This window comes from Stenella coeruleoalba (assembly GCF_951394435.1).
Source record: "Stenella coeruleoalba genome assembly, chromosome: 7".
NCBI lineage: Eukaryota > Metazoa > Chordata > Mammalia > Artiodactyla > Delphinidae > Stenella > Stenella coeruleoalba.
This window is the reverse complement of record NC_137153.1, coordinates 11,106,216-11,134,095: the sequence shown is the minus strand read 5'-3', so window position 1 is coordinate 11,134,095 and position 27,880 is coordinate 11,106,216. Positions and strand designations below refer to the sequence as shown.

At 41.2% G+C, this 27,880-nt stretch overlaps 1 protein-coding gene across 1 annotated transcript; it reads left to right on the top strand.

Annotated features, from left to right (window-relative positions):
- Window positions 1-521: 521 nt before the first annotated feature.
- LOC307189088 (kynurenine/alpha-aminoadipate aminotransferase, mitochondrial) lies at window positions 522-27,880 on the top strand. Its single transcript, XM_079926829.1, has 13 exons — window positions 522-1,080; window positions 1,646-1,814; window positions 2,792-2,924; window positions 6,144-6,218; window positions 9,675-9,884; window positions 11,142-11,207; window positions 12,448-12,530; window positions 12,941-13,037; window positions 17,838-17,899; window positions 18,395-18,459; window positions 20,035-20,141; window positions 26,148-26,249; window positions 27,179-27,880. Exons 1-13 carry the CDS (start codon window positions 1,014-1,016, stop codon window positions 27,218-27,220), a joined length of 1,278 nt encoding a protein of 425 aa, XP_079782955.1. The 5' UTR covers window positions 522-1,013; the 3' UTR covers window positions 27,221-27,880.

Below are 27,880 nucleotides of genomic sequence, written 5' to 3'. Positions count from 1 at the left end.
GCTATTAGCCCCAAAGACAGGCATCTGTTTGGATGGACACTTGCAACCTAAATCTACACTGAGTGGTCAAAAAAACCCAAGCGGAGGAAAGACGCTAAAATGTGAGGAGAGCCTCAGAGTGATTCTCCCAAAATTTCTATCAGCACTCCATCCTCACTCTAAAACGCTCAGATCTCGAAAACAGGGGCGCTGGAAATCACCCGCGACGCTTTGGTGACTCCCCAGGAGACTGTCTATAATGATCCTTCTGAGAGGAGAGTTTTGCGCCCTGTTGCGCAGGCACCCAGGCCGTGCGGCTGGCCCTCGAGGACCTGGGCACAGAGGACTCAGGCCCCTCCACCAGCTCCTCAGGGAGATCCCCGCCGGCGCCCCGGCCAACCCGATGCTTTCCTGCGGCGACTCCAGCTGCAGGGTCAGGAGTCAGACCGGGTTTTGAATTGCCTCAGGCCCTGGTTCAGGCAGGCGGCCAGCCTCCCCGCACCTCCTGTGCCAAGACGGATAGCCAGGTTGGAGGCTCGTGGCCAGGTCTCCAGGCTGATCCGAGGCCTGGGGCGGAGACCAGTCTGCAGGCGTGGAGGGCGGGGCGAGCCGTGAGGCGCTGCTGGGGGCGGGGACGCACTGGATGCCAGGCCGGGGGTGGGGATCGGCCAGGAGGGCCGAGGCCAGTGGGTGTGCTGAAGGGCCTTGGAGGCGTGGTCACAGGGCTGGAAACCCGCCGGAGGGGCGGCCGGTGGCCATAGGCCGCGTTGCGCAGGGCCGGAGGGGCTCGCATCCTAACCTGCCAGTGGACTTTGCCAGTCCTGCTACGCGCCAGGCCGGATCCTACCCAGGCTCTCGCGCAGCCAATAGCCGGGCCTTCGGCGGCCTCTCCTACCTCCGCGCGCCAGACCACACGCGGGGGACACCAGAGGTGGCCTTTCCAGGGCAGGGATTAGGGGGCAGGATTGACGCGGATCCTTGGTTTTCCCAGGCTTCAACCACATAAGGCGGGGCTTGCCGCTTGGAATCCGAGAATGAATTACACACGGTTCATCACGGCTGTGAGCGCGGCCAGAAAGCCTTCTGCCATTCGAGTCATGAGTGAGTGCGGGCCCTGCTCTCCCACTGGAGGGGGCGGTCCCCGCAGAGCTGCTCCGGGCGGCCTGAGCCCAGCTCTGCGCAGACCTGGCACAGAAGGCGCGCTGGAACGGGCACGAGTGTGGGCCATCAGCAGTAGAGAGAGGGCAGGCCGCTGTGGACACGTCCTGCTTAGGCTCCAGAGGGCTCTTCCGGCCACAGGAGTCGGGGTTCGGCTCAGCGTGCGGGCGCGTGCGGAGTGGGGAGGGCGGGTTCGCCGGAGAGAGAGGGGTGCGCGCGGAGCCGGGCACGGACGGGCCGAGTGGAAGCCCGTCTTCTCCTACTGTGACCCTTGGCTTGTCTGCCTGATCACTCCGCCTTCTTAGATGCACGTGTCTATTCCTTAGTTCCTCCACCGGTGAGGTCGGCCCACAAAAAAGGCATCTTCTGTGTTTCTTTCGGACTAGCATTCTATCACTAGAAATCGTTACACTTTAAAGTTTTACTGACTTTAATGCAGCATGCTGAACCATCTCTGTTTAGGAAGGTCTTCACTGAAAGTGTTTCTTCTCCTCCTTATTTGTTGTAGCTGAGATATTGGGCAAGTCATCGAAATCTGTCCTCTCCCTGGCGACTGGAGCACCAAACCCCAACACGTTCCCTTTCAAGACTGCGGTTATCACCACAGACAACGGAGAGACCATCCAATTTGATGAAAAGATGATGAAGAGAGCACTACAGTATTCTCAGAGTGCTGGGTACTGATCAGTAGATAATGTAACCTTGTTGGTTCATCTTCATGAGCAATATTCTACAACCCGCTGATAGAGTGACGTGTGTGTTTTTTAACTGGGTATTCAGCAGTAAGGAAGGTTTGGGGAAGAGCTTTAGAAGAAAAAATAATTGCAGCAATGATACTGAATGCCTAAGATGCCAGGGACTGCTTCTCAACCTTACACGACTAGGAGAGGGAGAGAAGGCTTTTGAAAGTAGGTACCATTTGAGCTGAGACTGGAATAAAAGAGAGAGAGAGAATATAGCTAGGTGAAGAAGCAGGGTAGGAGAAAGGAGGAAAAGGATGACCCAGGAAGCAGCCAGTTTAGGTCCTGGGGAATTTTTTTAATGATTATGTTCCCTTTCTAAACAGGCAGCTATGTAAGCATGTTGCCCTCAGTTCAGATGTGTTTAATTTCATAAAGGCAACTGGAACACATATTCTAAGGCTTTCTTCAGCTGGTCTTCTTCCAGTGATAAAGGGTAACTTGCAGAGTGTCTATGAATTATACTTTATTAAAGCCTGTTTGCTCTGTGATTGAAGAATAATGCATGTTGGGTGCATAAAAATTGTACTGTATATAATGTATACCTAGGCTTTTCTTTCCATGATGCAAAGAACTTACTGAACCTGCACTTCTAGGTATCCTACAGAAATCTCCCTAAGGGAAACAAAAACTGAATTACGCAGTGAGAGCTCTAATGTAAAAGAAGAAGTACAGGCTTTGGAATGAGAAAGCTGTAGATTCAAATCTCAGCTCTTTTAATCACCAACTGATTAACATATGTGGATTTCTTAATCTCTAAGTCTGTTGCCTTGTCTTTAAAGTAAAGATATTAATACTGGCAAAAAGCATTTGAGGACCTTTACAGTGCCCGCTATAAAGCCACCATCTAGTCCCTGTCCACTGTTATCATGACCTTCACTACTGTCAATTTCTAAATGCATTTTATGCTTTAGACTCCCAGAGCTGTTATCCTGGCTAAAACAGTTACAAGTAAAATTGCATAATCCTCCCACCATCCATTATCCACCCAGCCAAGGACAAATGGACGTGTGTGTCACCTGTGGCAGCCAAGAAGGTCTCTGTAAGGTAAGACTGGAAGGAAAGGCACCCGCGGGAAGAATCCAATACTACGTTCACCCATACAGCCATCTCTCCCTTAGCCACAGAGCATCATGTTCTGTGGGTTATGAAGTCTTCCTTGTCTTCACCTAGAATCATAAATGGAACGTAAAGACATTCACCAACCTGATTTCTCTTAAACAGAGATCCCACCATCCATGACCCGGAGCTCTGAGTCATTAGGTCAAGATTCCCATTCAGGGAGAACTCAACCCCTACCTGCAGCTTAGTGAGCGCTGCTTACTTTCATCTAGCTCGGAGATTCAGGCTACATTTCAGTTATGTTCGTGGTTATGATATTTCAACGCATGACTTTTAAATTCTTTGAGGGTGTATCCTGATACTCCTGAGATGAAACGTCATTCCTTTGTGTGTCTGCTGGTGTCATCGTCTGTGCCGGCTGCCCCTTGTGCCCTGACTCCCTCTTGGCTGTGCTCCTCCACGTCTACGTATATGTCTGTGTCTGTGGCTGACTTCTCCTCTGGGTTACTTTCTCTCTCTCTTTCCCTCTCTCTCTCTCTCTGCCTCTCTCCTGGGTTCCAGGAACTCCACAGAGGTAACCACCACTGGGGGGTCTCCAGATAAAGAGACTGCATATATGGTTCTCAGTTTCATCTGTTTGTTTCTTTTCTTTTTCATGAATAATTAGTCCTGGATAAGGAAGCTCTACATTCAGTCCTCACACCTAGATGAAAGTATGACTCTTGTTTATCTCAAAGCAGAGTAGCTTTCTTGCTCTTCTTTTTTATGTAAATGTGAAAGCTGGTTAGTTTTCATGAATTTCCATTAAATTATTATTACATAATAATGTATTAAAGTAATAAGACTATAATTTTCCTCCCTCTATTTGGACTTAATTAGGAAAAACAAAGGGATTAGCTGCTGTTTCAGTTTTATTGTTGAAGAGAAATATTTGTGATGCCCCAGACAAGTAGGGAAAAAAAAGGACTTCAGTGAATTTCTTTGCTTAGGTGCCTTTTTTTTTTTTTTCCAGAAAGATGCACAAGAAAGTTTCTTCTTTGTCTCTTGCAACATCAGTCATATCAAAGAGGAAGAGAGCATAGATGGCCAAATGCATCAGTAACTCACTGGCTTATAGCCATGCTTGTTCCAGAGGCCTCCTGGGAATCCGGTTTACTATTTCTCCCACTTTGTTCCCCAGGATGGATATGATTTTAGGTGTCCGTGTCTCAAATAATAAACAGCCCTCCCTCCTCATTTAGGATATTTGACTTTCTCATGTCCCCTAATTGACATGGGAAATGAATGTGATGAGGTTTTCATCTGATCCACAGATGATACACAAGCCACCTCAGTGATCTGTTTGGTCCTAGGATGTCCTGTAAATCCTGAACCAATGAACTTGTCAGAGGAAGATACTGGTTGTCAAAAGGCCAAAAGCCCATAAGGAAAAGTAAATCGAACGTCCTAGTCCAAATTGGAAAAAGATGTCACATCTTCTGTCTCAATGGATAATGGCCGTGCTGTGTGTCAAGAGCTCTAGTTTGTTAAAATGATACAGGGAGGAGAGGCTTGACCTGGGGACTGTGAGATGTCACAGGCTGGGAAAGGATTATTCTCTGACTCGTGTAAGATTTAGTCAGAATGGACCCCTCTGATTTAGGCTGGAAAAATCTCTTGTGTGGCTCTACTGATGTCACGAGGCACCATACTGTCCTCAAGACCCCCCGAGACTTGTGGGCCTTGTCCTCCCTGACCTCTGAGTCTCCTTTACCCTTGCTGAGCCCCCCTCCTTTCTGGAATGCTCCCCTTCCCCCTTGCCCTGCCCCACTTGCAGTGTCCCTTATGTATGGGAGCCCCGTGAGGCTGGGCCCCCAAACCTCTTTCCCCTTCACACACACACACCTTCCCTGGGCATCACACCTGGGCGATCACGTCCATGCCATTAACTCCAGGCTCCCTGCACATCCACACGTCCACCAATCCACCTGATCCATCCCAGGCTGTTTCAAAGGCACCTCACGCCAAAACATACTCATCAGCTTCTCCCTCAGAACAGACAGCGTTGGGGGTGTTTTTCAGTCAGTGGCACTCCTCCCACCACCTCCCCACCTGCACAGCCAGAAATCCAGGGGTCCCTCCTGACACCTCTCCTTCCTCGCGCCCCCTCAGTCCACAGTTAGGTCTGCTGGTTCTGATTTCCTAAATGCCGCTCAGTTCTCTCCAGCCCCACCATCATCAACCCATCCAGACCACCCTTACCTTTCCCAAGGACTGCAGCAAATACCTCCCAAATGAGCCTGAAAACTTCCCAGACTCCACCTGTACTCTCATTCCTTTTTGATACTTTGAGTTTGCAGCCAGAATGACTTTCTCAAATGCCTGTCTGGTCACCTGACTCCCCGGTCCCGCCCTCTACTTAAAATTCTCCCTGGGCTCACTTGGCCCAAAGGCCTCCCTGGGATGCTCTCTGCCCACTTCCCTCTGAGTCCTTCCACTCTCCTCTTCACACTCCACCTCAAGCCACAGGATTCTTTCAGTTTCTCAAATTGTGTACGTATTGTCACCCCTCCTCCTACTCGTCACTTCCTCAGGGAAGCCCTCCCTGAATGCTCTAAGTTCCCTGAGTGCCCAAGTCCTCCTACAATGAGCACGTAGAGCCTTGGCATCTATACGTAATAGCGCGTATCACCGATTTTACATATGCATTTATCTGAGTAGCTATTTGATTAGAATCTAGCTTTCAATGAACTAGCACCTCCACGAGGATAAAAACCATCCCACTATACTCATCAGTTTGTCTCCATAGGTCCTGGCTTATAGCAAAGATTTTTAAATTATTCAAAGAAGGAATACATGAATTTTAGGAGCCAAACCAGTTATGTGTATATATATATATTTTTTAAACCTAGAACGGAGGTTTGCAAACTGTGGCTTGAGAGCCAAGCCAGCCCTTGTCTGATTCTGTAAATAGAGTTTTATTGGAACTCAGCCACACCATCGGCTGACGTATTGTCTACAGCTTTCTCACCATAGAGGCAGAGATGAGTAGTTGCAATGGAGACACCAGGGCTCACAACATACGTCCCATCTGGCATTTACAGAAAACTTGCCAACTCCTTCTCTAGAATCCTAGTGAGCCCAAACTAAAAAAAAAAGGGGGGGGGGGTGTTTTCTAAGAATGGAAACCAGACTAACGAAGTTAACCTATGCTTCTTTTGTTAGGTATTTGAAATGATCGTTAATCCTGGAGATAATATCCTCGTAAATGAACCTATTTATTCAGGAACAATTCATGCTGTGAGTACACATGTCTACAAAAGGCAACTCTCTTTCTTATAACAAATAAGAAACCACTGCACCTTGAGAACTCTCTGTCCACTGAAACATAAAATAGCATCTTTCTTCTTAAACAGGAGAATCATTAATATATGCAAAATATGTGAAATGTACCCTCTGCTTTATACATTTCTCCTTACAAGGTCTAAATGCAGAGGTGCTAAAATTGGGTTGTGCAAAATCATGTCCAGATTTGTTAATATTCCACCTGAAATGTGACTTAATTTACAAAGACATTTTTTCACTACCATCTATATTACCACATGCCTGCTCTGCTGTGCCCTGGTCAGAACACACCACTGTCGGGGGCACAATACTTTTGGGTCGATGTGAATACAGGCTGGAGCACAGTCGGAGAAAAGCGACCAGAGTGAACAAAGAAATGGAAATAATACCATAGGTTGAATTGTTTTAGGAACTATGCTCTTTTCCGCAGAGAGACAAGACTCCACGGGGGCGTGAGAATTGTCCTCAAGTACATTAAAGCTAGCCACGTGACAGAGGAGGTAGATTTGTCTGTGCACGTCCTCAGGTTCATAGAACTTTAGCCAAAGGGTGGAAACTACAGGGAAACAATTTCAACTCAATGTAACAACTGTCTAACCATCAGCCTTCCCAGCTCTCTGAGGAGTAAAGCACTGCCCATCACTGCAGGGGCTCAAAGAAAGAAGCCAGACACAAAAGGACAAATATTGTATGATTCCACTGGTACTAAATACCAAAAATAGGCAAATTCATAGAGACAGGAAGTTGATGAGAGGTTACCAGGGCCTGGGGGAGGGGGAAATGGGGAGTTGTTGCTTAATGACTACAGGGTTTCTGTTTAGAGTGATGAAAAGGTTTTGGAAATTGATAGTGAGAGATGCACACATTATGAACGTAATTAATGCCACTGAATCCCACACGTTAAAATGGCAGATTTTTTGTTATATATATTTTACCACAATTTTAAAAACTAAAGTAAAATAATGGCCTTAATCATTGGATACTAATTATGCATTATTTTCCTGAACTCCAAAGATGTAAGATTACGCAATGCCTGTAAATGTGAAACTTGTATCTATGTAAATAGCACGATTAACACACGTTTTCACATGCCCAAACAGAAACCAGTGCCACGCTGTGAGGGAATACGCCGACGGTCTTGGGTGTTTATCTCGTGGCCCAAGATGAACTTGCTTTATTCATGTACATGTGTTTTTAAAGTCTAAGGCCTTTTAAATTTGCCACAAGTAGGGTCTGGATTATTCTCACTTAGTGCATAAGTCTACGTTTGATGACTAATATGAGTGTTTGCATATTCTTTGAAAAATCTTTTTCTGAGAACTTCACTCAATTATTGGGTTTTTTTTTCTTAATTTTTATTGAAATATAGTTTACTTACAATGTCATGTTAGTTTCAGGTATACAGCAAAGTGATTCAGATATATATATATATCTGTTCTTTTTTACATTCTTTTCCATGATAGGTTATTACAGGATATTGAGTATACACTTCCCTGTGCTATACAGTAGGAACGTGCTGTTTATTTATTTTATATATTGTAGTGTGTACATGTTAATCCCAAACTCCTAATTTATCCCTCCCCACCTTTCCCCTTTAGTAACCGTAAGTTTGTTTTCTATGTCTGTGAGTTTGTTTGTTTTGTAAATAAGTTCATTTGTATCCTTGTCTTAGACTCCACATATAAGTGCTATCATATGATGTTTGTCTTTGTCTGAGTTACCTCACTTAGTATGATAATCTCTAGGTCCATCCATGTTGCTGCAAATGGCATTATTTCATTCTTTTTTATGTCTGAGTAATATTCCATTGTATATATGGACCATATTTTCTTTATCCATTCATCTGTTGATGGACATTTTAAGTTGCTTCCATGTCTTAACTATTGTCAATAGTGCTGCTATGAACATTAGGGTGCATGTATCTTTTTGAATTATACTTTTCTCCATATATATGCCCAGGAGTGGGATCACTGAATCATATGGTAACTCCACTTCTGGTCTTTTAAGAACCTCCATACTGTCTGTTCTCCATAGTGGCTACACCAATTTACACTCCCACCAACAATGTCAGAGGCCCTTTCCTCCACACCCTCTCCAGCATTTATTATTTGTAGACTTTCTGATGATGGGCATTCTGACTCATCTGAGGTGGTACCTCATTGTAGTTTTCATTTGCATTTCTCTAATAATTAGGGATGTTGAACATCTTGTCATGTGCCTGTCGGCCATCTGTATGTCTTCTTTGGAGAAATGTCTACTTCAGTCTTCTGTCCATTTTTTGATTGGGTTGTTTTTTTTTTGTTTTTTGATATTGAGCTGTATGAGCTGTTTGTATACTTTGGAAATCAATCACTTGTCAGTTGCACTGTTGGCAAACATTTTCTCCCAGTCTGTAGGTTGTCTTTTCATTGTGTTGATGGTTTCCTTTGCTTGTTATTAATAAGTCCCAATTTTTTCTTTATGAACATAAAACATAAAAACACAAGACTTTTATAAAACTATGTCTATAAGCAAGGCCACTACTTTCAACTTCAACCTCTGCAATTGGTACAGTATTGAAACACTTCCACATGCCTTGATGAGCCACTGCCACTATGCTCCCTGGCTCCTCTCCTAAGACCACCCTGAACCCCGCATGGTACAGAGCTAATGCTGACCTGGCATGGGGCCCACAGGATGCACCTGAAGTGCCCGTGCTACACCACCTGTCCAATATTTTGAATATCACCTCTGCTTATAACTATTTTATGTATTAGCGTCACAGATGCTGTATGTGATGAATTTACTTTGTAAAAAAATTCCTTAATAAACTCCTATTTTATGAAGCAGTCCTAACCATAATTATAAAGATGATACAGTCAGAAGAGGCTGGGTTATGCTGTGGAATAGCTGACTCCTTATCTCGCTGGCCTATGGCTGCAAAGTCCTGTCTTTCTCTCACACGCCGTGTCCACGGTCAGGCCACCAAGCTCTGTGCCATGCCATCTTCATCCCAGGCCCCAGAGTGACAGAAGCAGCCTCATCTGGACCGCTGCCAGTCTTAGAGCAGAGGGAACAGGGAACGAGAGACCCAAGCTAGGATTTAAAGCTTCTGCTTGGAAGGAACACCCATCACTTTTGCACGCAATTTATTGACCAAAGCCAGACCCCTGGCCAAGCCTGACATATATGAGCAGGGATGTCTACCCTTCCTCTAGGAATTGACAGGGAATATTTTTGAACCATAATGGAAGCTTAACCGGGGCAACAGTGGAATCAGAAAATACCACCTCAGCCCTTGGGTGTAGGGCTGAGTGCAGGTTTGTGTTTAAGGGTATAAATGGTAACATTTTCGTTACTGTAAGAACCAGTGACTATGATATTCGGTATCATGTCTGAGTCTTGGGTTTTCTTTTCTCCTGTCCTCCACAGGTGCAACCACTGGGCTGCAACATTATTAACATTTCCAGTGATGAGCACGGGATTATTCCAGACTCCCTCAGAGAAATACTTTCCAAATGGAAACCAGAAGATTCAAAGAACCCCAAGAAAAACACCCCCAAATTTCTTTATACTGTCCCAAATGGCAACAACCCTGCCGGGAACTCATTAACAACTAACCGCAAAAAGGAAATCTACGAGGTATTTTCAAAGATTGTGTTCCGTGGCTGTGTTCTTGTTTCTTTCTGACCCTTTAGAAGAGTGCTCTCAAGTTCCTTCTCTGATTAGCCTCTTGCTCTCAAGGAAGATGATTTTTTTATTTTATTTTATTTTTTGCGGTACGCGGGCGTCTCACTGTTGTGGCCTCTCCCGTTGCGGAGCACAGGCTCCGGACGCGCAGGCCCAGCAGCCATGGCTCACGGGCCCAGCCGCTCCGCGGCATGTGGGATCCTCCCGGACCGGGGCACGAACCCGTGTCCCCTGCATCGGCAGGCGGACTCTCAACCATTCGCTACCAGGGAAGCCCAAGGAAGATGATTTTTAATAAAAGGGTCCCCATAAATTTAAACTCAAGAAACTATTACGCTCTTGCTATGAGGTTTTCCTTTCCCTTTAATTGATATTTTGGTTGAAAGAGACGTTACTGTTGGTGTAGTGTTAAACTCACCTCTTCCTCCCCTCTCTTCCTTCTGTCTTCCCCTCACCCCCACCTCCAATGCATCCCGTGGCTCCCACCACCAACGTTATCCAAACCCACCGTCTCCTTGGCCGCCCGCCCGCCCTCCCGGACCCCGTGACTGCCCCCCTCCTCACAGCTCCCGCCCCCGGCTCGTGGCGTCCTTCCTGCTCAAGTGTAGATCTACAACCCCTCCTCCAGCTGCTTCCCTGCACTTAAAACAAGATCAGAGTCCTTCACCTGCCACGCACAGTTATGCGACCTGGGCCTCGGTTCTCAGGTCTCTCACATCCTTCTTGTTGCAGCTACAGAGCCTTCCTTCTGTCCCTGACACACCTATGCCTTCTATAAACGTCTATCCCTTAAACACGCCAAGTATTTTCTCACCCCCAGGGCCTTTGCTCCTGGTCCCTCAGTCTAAAATCTTCTGCCCTGTCATCTGCACGCCCGGTCCTTCCTGCCGGCCTGAGCTCTCCTGGAGCTTCCATGTCACTCTCTCGCTCTCAGACATCCACCCTCTTTAACCTTCTGCCCAGCCCTCAAAACCTCCCTCCTGACCCTCTGTTCACCATCCACTGGCTCACGTTCCTTCTGTCTTTCCCACCAGATCGTAGGTTCCCTGAGGACAGAGCTTTTAGGGCTGGCTCCTGTCCTCCTAGGACACGGAGCCCTCAGTAGCTTCTTGGATGAATGAATGAATGAGTACAAAGAACTGTGATTCCAAGTGACTTTCATCTTCGAGCGCTCTGAAGAAATAAATATGCTCCTTTAACCTTTTTTAGCTCGCAAGAAAATACGACTTCCTCATCATAGAAGACGATCCTTACTATTTTATGCAGTTCAGCAAGGTAAGTGCAGTGTCAACTCAGCCCACAATCAGTAGACAAGTGGCTGTAAGTTACTCTGCTGATGTGAGTTTAGCCGGGCTGCCGAGCATTTTCATCTCTGGTATTACTGCTCTTTCCAGAAATTCCTTTCCTTTAGAATAGCGGCTGGCTCTCTGTGCCAGGCACGTGGAGGGTCGAGTGAGTCAAGGGTGAGGGTCGTCTGGACTCCAAATCCAGGTCGTGGCTCCTTAGACATCGTGCCAGGGTTACGGAGTGGGTGTCTCCTTGGATGTCAACCTCAGTCTCTCGGGGGTGGCTGACGGGCGGAGGACTTGGGAGGCGTGACCAGGCGGAAGGAGCAGGACGGCCGCGCTCGGTCATGAGGCGGTGGTGGGCAGAGGAGGGGCGTGCCTAGCATCATGCTGCCCGCTCGCCATCCCTGTCACTTAGGGTCGGGGACTTTCCTGCAGAATCATGGGCTTTCAGATCCTTTCCCACTATATATGTACACCACTGTCCACGAGCACGGTTTCCCAGGAGACAGCAGTAGTGGTACAGACTCCCAATGGCCAACTCCGCAAAATCCAACACTGTATTTGCTCTCAGGGCTGCACAGGACAAACACACGCACTCAGTCCCCACTCTATATCTACGGAGAAGAAACAGAACTCTTGGCTTTTTATCTAGTTTGCCTGAATACCATGTCTGCCTGCCGCCCACCTTCAACACGACCATGGCCCCCTTTCTTGTTGGCATTTACGTTTGAAGTAAATATGGAAGTTTCAGCATTGCAGACCGACTACTCTGCTCGTCTTCCCTTGCACCTTTGTTGTGTTTCTAGTTGGTCTAAGGCTCAGCATCTCTTCCTAAACAGCCCTGAATGCTGACGGCCCTCTTCGCTTTGGTCTTTTCCAAACTAGTTTTTCTTGAATCCTTCCTCGAAATCTGTTCATCCTGGATCTCAAGTCGTGGGACGAGGAGGTCCTGTGTGAGGTTCCTCTAAACTCACGGGAGTGGCAGCATGAGCAAGTGCGAGGACGTGTGTGTGTGTTTGGCAGAAAAGCTGTGAAGATCAGCAGATACGAATAGAAGAACGTGCATCTCTGGTTCTTACTCCATTTCAAAGGGCTGAGATGAAGACAAGGAAAAGGATGTTTGTCCTACTGTTCTCCAAATCCATTCCTCCCCAGTCTCTGCACAAAGTAGGGATACGGGCTCTAACAGACTTCCCAAACCAACAGTATTTTTCTTCCATTTCAAGCCCTGGGCACCGACTTTTCTCTCCATGGACGTTGATGGGCGTGTCATCCGAGCTGACTCTTTTTCCAAAGTCCTGTCCTCTGGGTAAGGCCCTGGCTGTGCCTGCAGGCTGCAACTAAAGGTGACAGAGGCTGCACCTCAGCTAACAGTTCTCATTTAAGATACCTGTATTCCCGTTTGATTTTATCTATTAATACCAGGCTTTTCTCCCAATCTGTCCCCAGTGGTCAAAGATAGTTGGCCATTAAATTTACAGCTGTAGGGGGACTGGTCAGGTTTTTGGTTGCATATATGAAAGAGCACATTTAGAAATACATGGTCTATTTTAAGTGTACAATTAAGTTTAAATGTGTATTTTAAATAAGTAGTTTTATTAGAATGTGTTAACTAAGTGTGTTTGTCCCCAGGTCACAACTTTCTTCCCCATGAAATCACTAACAAGGTATTAATTGTTAATGCAGGGTTGGTATTGTGCCTTTTCTCTCTTTGTGCAGGTTGCGAATAGGGTTTATAACTGGTCCAAAGCCCTTGATTGAGAGAATTGTTTTACACATACAAGTTTCAACAATGCACCCCAGCACTTTTGCCCAGGTATGGACAACTTAGGAAATAGGAATTTTTTTGACTCAGATCATAAAACAAAATAGATGTTGGCAAATAAGACTGAGTGAACATGACAGGGAGAGAAATCACTGATTGCATTTCTAGTTCCGCATGCACCGAATTAGGAGACCACGCACAGCAGATGTTTGCTCTAAAAGCCAAAAGAGATTTGAATGGACCTGGTACTGTTTCACAGTGTAGACCAAACTCCTTGAGGGTCAGAGATCTTACTCAGCTGTGTCCTGGCATCTAGCCCAGGAATCCCATGAAAACTGTGTTGGACTCGACAGAAGAGTTTTGGTGAAGTAACACACCGTTAGCTTCGCTGTCCTGGAATCTGAGAGCAAGGGTTCCAAACCCACATCGTGGCCCGATCTCTCCCTTCGCTGCCCATGTGCTAAGCTCCCTACAAACAGCGGCTGGAATGTATTTTAATTAAATACAGTAAAATTATTTGTGGCGAATGTATAAATTTCTTCACAAGCTTTGAGAAATGATTGGAGCCATCCCTAAGGCAATCTTGAGAACCAACCATGAGGACAGGACTGCTACCTAACGACTCAAAAGGGGTAGTTTATGTAGAAGGGACATCTCTTTGACATTATGCATTCCACAAGGTGCACGTGTCCCCGTGTTTCATCAAGTTGGGGACTTTCCCATATTTCCTGTATCTGTTATCAAGCAAATTTCACTATCCATGTACATTTAGAACTTCCATTTTGGATAGAAAATCTCTGAATATATTGTATAACTTCATGTATCGACTGTACATGGGGGGGGTTGTTTATTTTTTTGTCAATTTATCTCTTTATTTTGATCATAACATTTGTTCAATTTCTGGAACTAATTTTTTTTTTAATATCTTTATTGGAGTATACTTGCTTTACAATGTTGTATTAGTTTCTGCTGTATAGCAAAGTGAATCGGCTATATGCATACGTATATCCCCATATCCCCTTCCTCTTATATCTCCCTCCCACCCTCCCTATCCCACCCCTCTAGATGGACACAAAGCACCGAGCTGATCTTCCTGTGCTATGCGGCTGCTTCCCACTAGCTATCTATTTTACATTTGGTAGTGTATATATGTCCATACCACTCTCTCACTTCGTCCCAGCTTACCCTTCCCCCTCCCCACGTCCTCATGTCCATTCTCTATGTCTCCATCTTTATTCCTGTCTTGCCCCAAGGTTCTTCGGAGCCTTTTTTTTTTTTAGATTCCATATATATGTGTTAGCATACGATATTTGTTTTTCTCTTTCTGACTTACTTCACTCTATATGACAGACGCTAGGTCCATCCATCTCACTACAAACAACTCAATTTCATTTCTTTTCATGGCTGAGTAATATTCCATTGTATATATGTGCCACATCTTCTTTATCCATTCATCTGTCGATGGACACTTAGGTTGCTTCCATGTCCTGGCTATTGTAAATGAGCTGCAATGAACATTGTGGTACATGTCTTTTTGAATTATGGTTTTCTCAGGGTATATGCCCAGTAGTGGGATTGCTGGGTCATATGGTAGTTCTACTTTTAGTTTTTTAAGCAACCTCCATACTGTTCTCCACAGTGGCTGTATCAATTTACATTCCCACCAACAGTGCAAGAGGGTTCCCTTTTCTCCACACCCTCTCCAGCATTTATTGTTTGGAGATTTTTTGATGATGGCCATTCTCACTGGTGTGAGGTGATACCTCATTATAGTTTTGATTTGCATTTCTCTAATGATTAGTGATGTTGAACATACTTTCATGTGTTTGCTGGCCATCTGTATATCTTCTTTGGAGAAGTGTCTATTTAGGTCTTCAGCCCATTTTAGGATTGGGTTGTTTGTGGGGGTTTTTTGATATTGAGCTGCATTAGCTGCTTGTATATTTGGAGATTAATCCTTTGTCAGTTGCTTCATTTGCCAATATTTTCTCCCATTCTGAGGGTTGTCTTTTTGTCTTGTTTATGATTTCCTTTGCTGTGCAAAAGCTTTAAGTTTCATTAGGTCCCATTTGTTTATTTTTGTTTTTATTTCCATTCCTCTAGGAGGTGGGTCAAAAAGGATCTTGCTGTGATTTATGTCAAACAGTGTTCTTCCTATGTTTTCCTCTAAGAGTTTTATAGTGTCTGGCCTTACATTTAGGTCTTTAATCCATTTTGAGTTTATTTTTGTGTATGGTGTTAGGAAGTGTTCTAATTTCATTCTTTTACATGTAGCTGTCCAGTTTTCCCAGCACCACTTACTGAAGAGGCTGTCTTTTCTCCACTGTATACTCTTGCCTCCTTTGTCAAAGATAAGGTGTCATATGTGCATAGGTTTATCTCTGGGCTTTCTATCCTGGTCCATTGATCTATATTTCTGTTTTTGTACCAGTACCATACTGTCTTGATTACTGTAGTTTTGTAGTAGAGTCTGAAGTCAGGGAGCCTGATTCCTCCAGCTCCGTTTTTCGTTCTCAAGATTGCTTTGGCTATTCAGGGTCTTTTGTATTTCCATACACATTGCGAAATTTTTTGTTCTAGTTCTGTGAAAAATGCCATTGGTAGTTTGATAGGGATTGCATTGAATCTGTAGATTGCTTTGGGTAGTGTAGTCACTTTCACAATGTTGATTCTTCCAATCTAAGAACATGGTATATCTCTCCATCTGTCTGTATCACCTTGAATTTCTTTCATCACTGTCTTATAGCTTTCTGCATACAGGTCTTTTGTCTCCTTAGGTTGGTTTATTCCTAGGAGTGTAAATTGGAGTGTTTCTTTAATTTCTCTTTCAAATTTTTCATCATTAGTGCATTGGAATGCAAGAGATTTCTGTGCATTAATTTTGTATCCTGCTACTTTACCAAATTCATTGATTAGCTCTGGTAGTTTTTTGGTAGCATCTTTAGGATTCTCTATGTATAGTATCATGTCATCTGCAAACAGTGACAGCTTTACTTCTTCTTTTCCGATTTGGATTCCTTTTATTTCTTTTTCTTCTCTGATTGCTGTGGCTAAAACTTCCAAAACTATGTTGAATAATAGTGGTGAGAGTGGGCATCCTTGTCTTGTTCCTGATTTTAGAGGAAATGGTTTCAGTTTTTCACCATTGAGAATGATGTTGGCTGTGGGTTTGTCATATATGGCCTTTATTATGTTGAGGAAAGTTCCCTCTATGCCTACTTTCTGGAGAGTTTTTATCATAAATTGCTGCTGAATTTTGTTGAAAGCTTTTTCTGCATCTATTGAGATGATCATATGGTTTTTCTCCTTCAGTTTGTTAATATGGTTTATCACATTGATTGATTTGCGTATATTGAAGAATCCTTGCATTCCTGGTATAAACCCCACTTGATCATGGTGTATGATCATTTTAATGTTCTGTTGGGTTCTGTTTGCTAGTATTTTGTTGAGGATTTTTGCATCTATGTTCATCAGTGATATTGACCTTTAGTTTTCTTTCTTTGTGACATCCTTGTCTTGTTTTGGTATCAGGGTGATGGTGGCCTCGTAGAATGAGTTTGGGAGTGTTCCTCCCTCTGCTGTATTTTGGAAGAGTTTGAGAAGGATAGGTGTTAGCTCTTCTCTAAATGTTTGAAAGAAGTCGCCTGTGAAGCCATATGGTCCTGGGCTTTTGTTTGTTGGAAGATTTTTAATCACAGTTTCAATTTCAGTGCTTGTGATTGGTCTGTTCATATTTTCTATTTCTTCCTGGTTCAGTCTCAGAAGGTGGTGCTTTTCTAAGAATTTGTCCATTTCTTCCAGGTTGTCCATTTTATTGGCATAGAGTTGCTTGTAGTAGTCTGTTAAGATGCTTGTATTTCTGCGCTGTCTGTTGTAACTTCTCCCTTTTCATTTCTAATTTTATTGAGTCCTCTCCCTCTTCTCCTTGATAAGTCTGGCTAATGGTTTATCAATTTTGTTTATCTTCTCAAAGAACCAGCTTTTAGTTTTATTGATCTTTGCTATTCTTTTTTTCTTGTTTACTTGAGATTTTTCTTGTTTCTTGAGGTGAGACTGAACTTAGGCAGCCTCTCTGCTAATGGGAGGGGTTGTGCCCCTGTCTTTCTAGTTGTTTGGCATGGGGCATCCAGCACTAGAGCTTGCTGGCCATTGGGTGGAGGTGGGTCTTAGCATTGAGACAGAGATCTCTGAGAGAGCTCTTGCCAATTGATATTACATGCAGCCAGGAAGTCTCTGGTGGTCCAATGACCTGAACTTGACTCTCCCACCTCAGAGGCTCAGGCCTGACAACAGGCCGGAGCACCAAGACCCTGTCAGCCACACAGCTTAGGGAAGGCTTCAGCCAAACAGAAACATGGTGAACGGAGCACATGCCTGTAGAAACCCTCTGCGACTGTATGTGTTGTATATTTAGAGACCATCCAGGGCAGCAGTTATTGGGTGGATCTCGGACTGGACAGTCTGACTTAAGTCCAGGCTCTTTGAGGAGCAGTGACCTCAAGAAAGTTAACTTCATCTCGTGCCTCAGTCTCTTCCTCAGTATATTAGAAATCATGACCTGCCTAATAAGGGTATTACGAAGATCAACTTAGCTTAAATACGTTCATATGGTACAGCAGTTTCCGGCACATAGCAAGGACCACATAAATACTTTGTTATTTTTACTATTATTCTTGTCATGGTTAATAATCAATCTTATTATAAATTGCTGGCTCTACAAAGCTTGGTACAGCCTGTAGCATCCTCTTAGGGTGGTTTGCACATGATCAAGAGTGGTTTGCTTTTACGTTTGGGCAAAAAACACATTTCAGAGGATGAATGATGACCTTATTACTGTCTCATCCCGTTTAGCTCCTGGTATCACAGCTTCTGTACCAATGGGGAGAAGAGGGCTTCCTGGCTCATGTAGACAGGTATTGTATTTTAGGTTCCATACTTTACACAGAAATGGACTTCACTCTATTAATTTTCATTTTTGAATTATTCCAAAATAATGGAAAAACCACAATGGTAAAAAGTTTACCACCCAACAGGTCAAATAAATATGCTCTATTCCCTCATCAAGAATTCAACATTTTGGGCTTCCCTGGTGGCCCAGTGGTTGAGAGTCCGCCTGCCGATGCAGGGGACACGGGTTCGTGCCCCGTTCTGGGAAGATCCCACATGCCGCGGAGCGGCTGGGCCCGTGAGCCATGGCCGCTGAGCCTGCGCGTCCGGAGCCTGTGCTCCGCAATGGGGGAGGCCACAACAGTGAGAGGCCCGCGTACCACAAAAAAAAAAAAAAAAAAAAGAATTCAACATTTTCATTAAGATAGGAAATAGATATTCTTACAGACTGGACTTCAGAGCCTTTTAATTTCTGCAATCAATGTACTAAACACATCCTTTGCATTTTATTGTTCTTCTAGGGTTACTGATTTCTATAGGAAGCAGAGGGATGCTTTATTGGCAGCTGCAGACAAGTGGCTAAGTGGTGAGTGGAACTTACATCCTGTCCTGGGATGAACAGTAGCCCTTATATGAGTGAGTGATACACACCACAGAGTATTGTTAATAACCCTGGGGAAGGAAACAGGGTCCAGGAGTATTCTTGTCAAGAAAATGTTACCTTATAAATAATCTCAGAAGTAAGAGCACAAACCCTGGCACAACTCTACGTATTCCTACTATACTTGACTGCTACAAAGAATCTGTGGTTTAAAGAAAAATGGCCAATTAGTCTAACACCAGCAATAATCTACTTAAAGCTAAATAATATCTGTACTCAAAAGGTTTTCAAAATTTTGCTCCAAATAGAAGAGGAATTGTGACATAACATATTCCTTTTCTAACTAGACTCTATAAAGACAAAACAGTACAATAGTACAAACTAAGTACAGTCTAAGGTGGATTTCTCATTACAGATGATTTGCCTTTTAATCATGAACCTCATTAATCAGTAGTATTTCTATTGCTAATTTGATTTCAAAATGCTTTAGATTTTTTTTTTACTATTTGTTTTTTTTAATTTTTAAATTACTCTTTTTTTTGTTAGTTTCTGCTTTATAACAAAGTGAATCAGTTATACATATACATACATTCCCATAACTCCTCCCTCTTGTGTCTCCCTCCCTCTCATCCTCCCTATCCCACCCCTCCAGGCGGTCACAAAGCACCGAGCTGATCTCCCTGTGCTATGTGGCTGCTTCCCACTAGCTATCTACCTTACGTTTGGTAGTGTATATATGTCCATGCCTCTCTCTCGCTTTGTCACAGCTTACCCTTCTATTAAGGAAGAAAGTAAAATGAATTACCCGGCTTTAATTACACCACTAAAAATGCCTTTTGTAGGAATAATAGTAAATACAAAGTATTCACTTCTTATTTCCCTCATATCTTGTTCCCTATGTCGTCCTGGTAAAAACACAATTACTACCTTTTTGATAAGAGTACTATACTACCATTTCCTATAGTGAAGTTGAAAAAAAGGTTTTAATCAACATCAAGGTTTTTTTTTTTAAAGGTAAAAATCAAAATAACTCTTGTTCCTTCTTGGTTTCTCTATCCTTATGTTCAATGAAATATAAAGCCTACAAATACACCAGGAATTCCTGAATTTTAAGTACTTCTTAACTACATTGCAATAAAAACTTCAATTCATTGGACTTCTGAACGATTATGTAAACGACAGGATTTATTGAAACACTAGAAGGCTCTAGAAAGGGTGGAGGAATCCTCTTCTAAAATTGAAAGAGCCGCGTTTGGCTTAGGGACAGATCTAAGAAAGGGAGGTGGGCATGGCACTGGATTTCCTGCACTGCCCTGAGACCCACTAAAATCAGAAATATACACGAGTCCCCTCTCTCCCTTTCAAACCCTCCTCTCACTTTTTAAAATGAAACTCAGAACACCAATTTTCATGACTCCTAAAACTATATTTTTAAAAAATGCTATCACCAAAGGAACTTTTTTGGAAATACTAGTTAACTGCAATTTGTCATTTCAGCGATATAGCTGACATCATCAAAAATGGTCTCGGGAAACATTTCTTCTCTTCTTTTGTTTGTAGGTTTGGCAGAATGGCATGTTCCTACTGCTGGAATGTTTTTATGGATTAAAATTAAGGGCCTTCATGATGTAAGAAAACTGATTGAAGAGAAAGCCTTTAAGAAAGAGGTAAAACAGGAAGAAAACCTATATTTTTTCTTTAAAGTAATATCTTAATAAAAATGGCAAGAGATGTTTATCACTGCCCGCCAACCCAAGGCATAATGTTTGCCTATCAGATACATGAACTCCTTACTAAGAACAGAATAGATTTTGGGTTACGGAATTAGTCTCCTGGTCTAAACCAGGGGAAATACAGTCATTCAGCTCAGCTACTGATTAGCTTAGTGGCTAAGAGCACAGTCTCTGGAGCCACGTCCTTGGGTGTGAATCCCAGCTCCAGCCCTGCCCCGATATGTGGCACTGGATGAGCTGCCCTTCCTGAGTTTCATCTGGAAAATGCAGATAATAAGAATCCCTCCCTCTTAGGGTTGGTATGATGAAAGCAGTCAATATGGATAAAGCACTTAGACTAATACCTGGCACATAGTAAATGCTTGATAAATATAAGCCATTAGTATTTACAATAGAAGGATTTTTTTTCCTGATTATGAAAGTAAAGCATACTCATGATAGCATTATACTTCAGTAAAGCATAATGAAAAAATTTTAAATAGCCCATAATTTTACCACCCAGATTTTATGACCACTTGTGATACATTTTCTTGAAGAGGTTGTATACATCTAGTATTTTGGCTATGAAATTATTTTTTTATTAAAGCATAGTTGATTTACAATATTACATTAGTTTCAGGTATACAACATAGTGATTCAGTATTTTTAAAGATTAGACTCCATTTAAAGTTATTATAAAATATTGGCTGTATTCCCTGTGCTGTATAATAAATCCTGTATCTTCTTTATTTTATACATAATAGTTTGTACCTCTTAATCCTCTACCCTTATTTTGTCCTTCCTCCCTTCCCTCTTCCCACTGGTAACAACCAGTTTGTTCTGTATTATCTGTGAGCCTGTTTCTTTTTGTTGTATTTATTCATTTTATTTTTTTAGATTTTGCATATATGTGATAACATGTTATTTCTCTTTTTCTGACTTATTTCACGAGGCATAATACCCCTCAAGTCCATTCATGTCACAAATGGCAGGACTTCATTCTTTTTTATGGCTGAGTAGTATTCCATTGTGTGTGTGTGTGTGTGCGCGCACACGCGCGCGCGCGCGTGTGTGTGTGTGTGTGTGTGTGTGTGTGTATACACACATACCACATCTTCTTTATCCATTCATCTGTTGATGGACACTTCGGTTGTTTCTATATCTTGGCTATTATAAATAATGCTGAAATGCATATTGGGGTGCATGTATCTGTTCAAATTAGTGTTTTCTTTTTTCCGGATATATACCAGGAGTGGATTGCTGCATCATATGGTAGCTCTAGTTTTAGATTTTTAGGAACCTCAATATTGTTTTCAATAGTGGCTGCACCAATTTGCACTCCCACCAACAGCGGAGGAGGGTTCCCTATTCTCCACATCCTCGCCAACACTTGCTATTTGTGTTCTTTTTGTTAATATCCATACTTACAGGTAAGAGGTGATATCTCTTTGTTTTGATTTGCATTTCCCTGTTGATTAGTGATGTTTAGCATCTTTTCATGTACCTGTTGTTCATCTGCATTTCTTCTCTGGAAAAACATCTATTCAGGTCTTCTACCCATTTTTTAGTCTGGGTTTTTTTTAAATAATGCTCTGCAATTATGTTACATGATTAAAATTACACAGAAAAGTTTATATCCTGTTTTTTTCACTTAAAATTAATCCGCAAGGATTTCTTCTAGGTTTTTTTTCTCCTTTTGTACTTAAATCATGTCTACTTAGATTTCATTCAGAGGCACTAATTAAGCTGAGACGTCTAAATATGCTTCTGTGTCGCTTTCCAATTTACAAAATCAATCAACCGTTTGCCATTAATTAATTCCTTTATCATGTTAGTCACTCTTTTGTAAACACCAAGTTCTGTTTCTAGTACCACTTCTGTCTTGAGGCAGTGAGTACAAAGAACAGATCCTGTTGTTGTTGGCAAACTCCTGTGCTAGAGCATAAGAGACAGTCTAGAGGTCAGAACTGGGAACTGGCTGCCTGGACCCAAGAGCCAATCCACTCCCTGGGAAAGTCACTCATTCCCTGTAATCATCATACTTGACCTCAGGACTCATGCTTTATTAATTGTTTTAATGCTAATAACAGCACATAGAAAGTGCTTAATAAATACTTAAATGACTTAACTCATATAAGTGCATTTTAGTGCAATAAATCAATTTTATTACTTTTTTATTTTTGCTTTCTTATCAATGCCATTATTCTCCAGAACATTTGATGTGTGTATCCCTGAACTAGGAGCTAAGGATACAGACTTCATATTTATTGTCATTTTTTTTCAGTCCCTTTCTTTTACTCCATATACGCTGTTGCACATACCTTTCTTTACCTTTTCTAAGTAATCTCTAACACTGCTGCCTTAGCCCAAATTTTGGTTATCTTGCAAGGAGATTATTACCATCCCCTCCTTCTCTACAGAAACTTGCTTCTGGCACATCCCTAAGCTGTTCCACAATATTGGTAGAAATTATGGTTTTCATTTCATTGTTAATCAGGACAAAAAAAACCAACTCATCTTCTGCCTTGAAATTTTCTCCCCAGAATGCCCCCAAATCATTTCATTCCCAGCTCACCTAACTTCAACAACCAGGGGCCAGATTTACACCATGAAAAAAAAAGCAGTTTCTTACAGTTCTGAATGTCATGATTTTACTACACAACAATCTCAAAGACTTAACACAACCCAGCTTAGTTCTGACTCATGCACGGTTTTCAAAGACGTGGTCTATAACCTCTTCTGCTCCTGCCGTGAGTCAGGGACCCAAGTTCCATTTTAGTTTCATTGATCTTTTCTATTGTTTTCTTAGTCTCTATTTATTTCTGCTCTGATCTTTATGATTTCTTTCCTTCTACTAACTATGGGTTTGGTTTGTTCTTCTTTCTCTATTTGCTTTAGGTGTAAGGTTAGGTTATTTATTTGAGATTTTTTGTTTCCCAAGGTATGACTGTATTACTATAAACTTCCCTCTTAGAACTACTTTTGCTGCATCCCACAGGTTTTGGATCATCATGTTTTCATTTTCATTTCTCTCTAGGTATTTTTTGATTTTCTCTTTAATTTCTTCCATGATTCACTGGTTGTTTAGTAGCATATTGTTTAGCCTCCACATGTTTGTATTTTTTGCAGTTTTTTTTCAATATCCACAAATCAATCTGTGTGACACACCACGTTAACAAATTGAAGAATAAAAACCATATGATCATCTCAATAGAGACAAAAAAGCTTTTGATAAAATTCAACATTTATGATAAAAACTCTCCAGATAGCGGGTACAGAGGGAATACACCTTAACATAATAATGGCTATATATGAAAAACCCACAGCTAACATCATACTCAACAGTGAAAATCTGAAAGTATTTCCTCTAAGATTGGGAGCAAGACAAGGATGCCCACACTCACCACTTTTATTCAACAAAGTTTTGGAAGACCTAGACACAGCAATCACAGAAGAAAAAGAAATAGAAGGAATCGAAAGTGGAAAAGAAGAAGTAAAACTGTCACTGTTTGCAGATGATGCTATACATAGAAACTCCTAAAGATACTACCAGAAAACTACTAGAGCTCATCAATGAATTCAGTAAAGTTGAATGATACAAAATAAATACACAGAAATTTGTTGCATTTCTATATACTAACAACAAAAGATCAGAAAGAGAAATTAAGGAAAAAATCCCATTTACCATCACATCTAAAAGAATAAAATACCTAGGAATAAACCTACCTAAAAAGGCAAAAGACCTGTAATCGGAAACCTATAAAATGCCAATGAAAGAAATTGAAGACAACACAAACTGATGGAAAGATACACCATGTTCTTGGATTGGAAGAATCAATTTTGTCAAAATGACTTTACTATCCAAGGCCAATTACAGGTTCAGTGCAATCCCTATCAAATTACCAAGGTCATTTTTCACAGAACTAGAACAAATAATTTTAAAATCTGTATGGAAACACAAAAGTCCCCTAACAGCCAAAGTAGTCTTGAGAAAGAAGAACGGAGCTGGAGGAGTCACATTCCCTGACTTCAGACTACACTACAAAGCTGCAGTAATCCAAACAGTATTGTAGTGGCACAAAAACAGAAATATAGATCAATGGAACAGTATAGAGAGCCCAGAAATAAACCCACACACCTATGGTCAATTAATCTATGACAAAGGAGCAAGAATATACCATGGAGAAAAGACAGTCTCTACAATAAAGGATGCTAGGAAAACAGTACAGCTACATGTCAAAGAATGAAATTAGAACATTCTCAAAGATCATATACAACAATAAACTCAAAATGGTTTACAGACCTAAATATAAGACTGGATATTATAAAACTCCTACAGTAAAACAGTCAGAACACTCTTTGACATAAATCATAGCAATATCATTTTTGCTCTGTCTCCTAGAGTAATGGAAATAAAAACAAAAATAAAGAAATGGGACCTAGTTAAACTTAAAAGCTTTTGCACAGCAAATGAAACCATAAAGAAAACAAAAAGGCAACCTACGGAATGGGAACAAATATTTGCAAATGATGTGACAGACAAAGGATTAATTTCCAAAGTATAGAAACAGCTCATACAGCGCAATATAAAGAAAAAAAAAAACACAAATAACCCAATCCAAAATTGGGCAGAAGACCTAAAAAGACATTTCTCCAAAGAAGACATACAGATGGTCAACAGGCGCATGAAAGGATTTTCAATATCACTAATTATTAGAGAAAATCAAATCAAAACTACAACGAGGTATCACCTCATAGCAGACAGAATGCCCATCATCAAAAAGTCTACAAATAATAAATGCTGGAGAGGGTGTGGAGAAAAGGGAACCCTCGTACACTATTGGTGGGAATTTTAATTGGTGCAACCAGTATGGAGGTTCATTAAGAAACTAAAAATAGAGTTACCATATGATCCAGGGATCCCACTCCTGGGAATATATATATGGAGAAAGGTATAATTCAAAAAGATACATGCACCCCAATGTTTCATTGCAGCACTATTTACAATAGCCAAGACATGGAAGCAAACTAAATGTTCATCAAAAAATGAATAGATAAAGAAGATGTGGTACATATATCCAATGGAATATTATTCAGCCATAAACAAAGAATGAAATAATACCATTTGCAGCAACATGGATAGACCTAGAGATTACCACACAAAGTGAAGTCAGACAGAAAAAAAACAAATATCATATGATATCACTATATGTGGAATCTAAAAAAATTATACAAATGAACTTATTGACAAAATGGAAATAGACCCACAGACATAGAAAACAAACTTATGGTTACCAAAGGGGAAAGGGGAGAAGGGATATATTAGGAGTTTGGGATTAACATGTATACACTACTATGTATAACATAGATAACCAACAAGGTCCTACTGTATAGCACAGGGAACTATACTCAGTATTTTATAATAACCTATAAGGGAAAAGAATATGAAAAAGAAAAGATAGATAGATTGATATATATATACATATACACATATGTATAACTGAATCACTATTCTGTATACCCGAAACTAACACAACATAGTAAATCAGCTATAGTTTAACTTAAAAAAATGAAATAAAATAAATTTTTTTAATGATATTTCATTGTTTGGATTTATATTACACTCTAGTTATGTTAAACATTTATTCATGTTTATTACCATTTCTATTTCTTGAATAAGCTGTCCTTGTCCATTTTAAAGTTTTTCCTCTGTTTCTGTGCATTTTTTATAATATATGGAGAAGAAGTAGAATTGCTGTATTTATTGTAAACACTGATTTCTATGCTTTTAGTTTTATTGTACGACATGCAGTAATTTTATATAAATTGATTTTTCTCTTGTGATTTCTTTCATTGCTTTTTAAGTTTAAAAGTCATCCTCCACTCTTAGATTAGATTCACCTATATTTTCTTTTAGTTTTCTTTAATGGTACATCACCTGTTTTCCATAAACTCTCTTAGATATTCATGCTTCCTGGATATCATTTCTACCTTGATAGTTCAGCTCCTTGCCCCTACTTCAGAGCATCCTTCTCTTTAGCTTCTCCAGAGCAGATGGACATGGTGAGTACAATATTCTCTTTAGAGTAAAAGTAGATATCCATTTATTTTTTGTGTTCATTCTGTGAGTTACAACATTATTTGATATCTTCTTGGGTTTCTGCAAAATGGGTATTGGTTGGAAAGTCACAAACTACCATTCAGAGAAGTTGCCAGGCTTCTATAGACAAATGATGCGACCAAATTGGAGTTGAATTTTATTGCTTTCATGAATACATGACAGACCTGTTCAACAGTGTTGGCAAATTATCAACACGTTAAAAAGAGAACCTCTTTCGCTCCTTCATGGAATTAACATGAGCCATAGTACAAATTCATGAAGCCATCCATCTCTATCTCTGGTGGAAGGGTCAAATAGAATAATATGAATGATTGGAGTTCAGTAATTGCTTAATCACAAAGTCCAGCTTTAACCAGGATTACAGGAAACCAAGAAGCAAGTTCCTAAGAACTGTGTGTCGGGAACCCACAGAAGAGCCATAAACTGAAGAGTCCAGGAAGTGTAAGAAGAGTGTATACTTATCCCTGGAGATGGGTTGTCTCCGGCTGTGTTCTTGATTGACTTCCTTTCTCATGTCATTAAATATGCTTTTCATAAGTTATATATGCATAGAGCTGGACAACTGAAACTATACAGAAGGCATGTGCAGGTGAGAGAGTATATGAAAAAAATAATTCGTGTTCTGGGAGAAGATGATGATCTTGAGGGAATAAGGATTTGAAAAATTTCCTGGGCCTCTGATGTGCTTTCGTCTACGTATATTAGTGGACATGACGGCCTCTGACCCAGATAAAACTGAGGTTAATCCTGACTTTTCACTGTCTGATCTCAACCTAAGATGGATACTCTTTGTTTAAATTTCTCAAGTTATGACAGACTTTTCCTAAACAGCATCCTAATTTTATTAATTCTTCTCTCTGTTCGCTTTTAGGCCTTCCAGGGATTAGCCCAACTTATAAAGGAATCTTTATGAAGAAATCGAACTCTTCATAGCACTCACGGTTTTCAGATAAATTATTTCTATGTTTTAGCAGGAAGAAATGATTGTTGGTGTCAGACTTACAGATTGGGTTTCACCAAATACGTCATATCTGTAGTAATTTAACTAGACAACTTTTAAAGTGCCCTTGAATGCATCAGATGGCCAAAATATATTTATAATCCACATATACATGTTGATAAATTTTCAATCCACAAAAAAATATTTTTATCCTGGATTTTATTGTAAAGATTTTTGTAGTTGCTTTATCATTTCCCATAAATTTTCTTTGAAAATAACATTTTTACAGTAAATTATTTGTAAGCAAACAATCATGTTCAAAATGGTATGTAATGTGAACTTCTCCTATTTTGAAGAAAATGTAATGAGAGCTTGTTGCAAAAATTGTTAGAATTTGACCGTTATACATAATTTTTGGTAAGAGTATCACAGACATTATGTTATGGCACAGAAATCTATTTAAAATAAAATTCTGAATCTAAACATACCTAAACGTCTGCCTATTAATTCTAAGTAAGGAGGAGAGATTAAGGACTGAGAAAAAGGTACTACATTGTATTTTTATGAAACTACACAACTTTCAAAAGCACGTTCTTATCAGTTACGTAATTTCAATCTACTAGACTCCTTTGA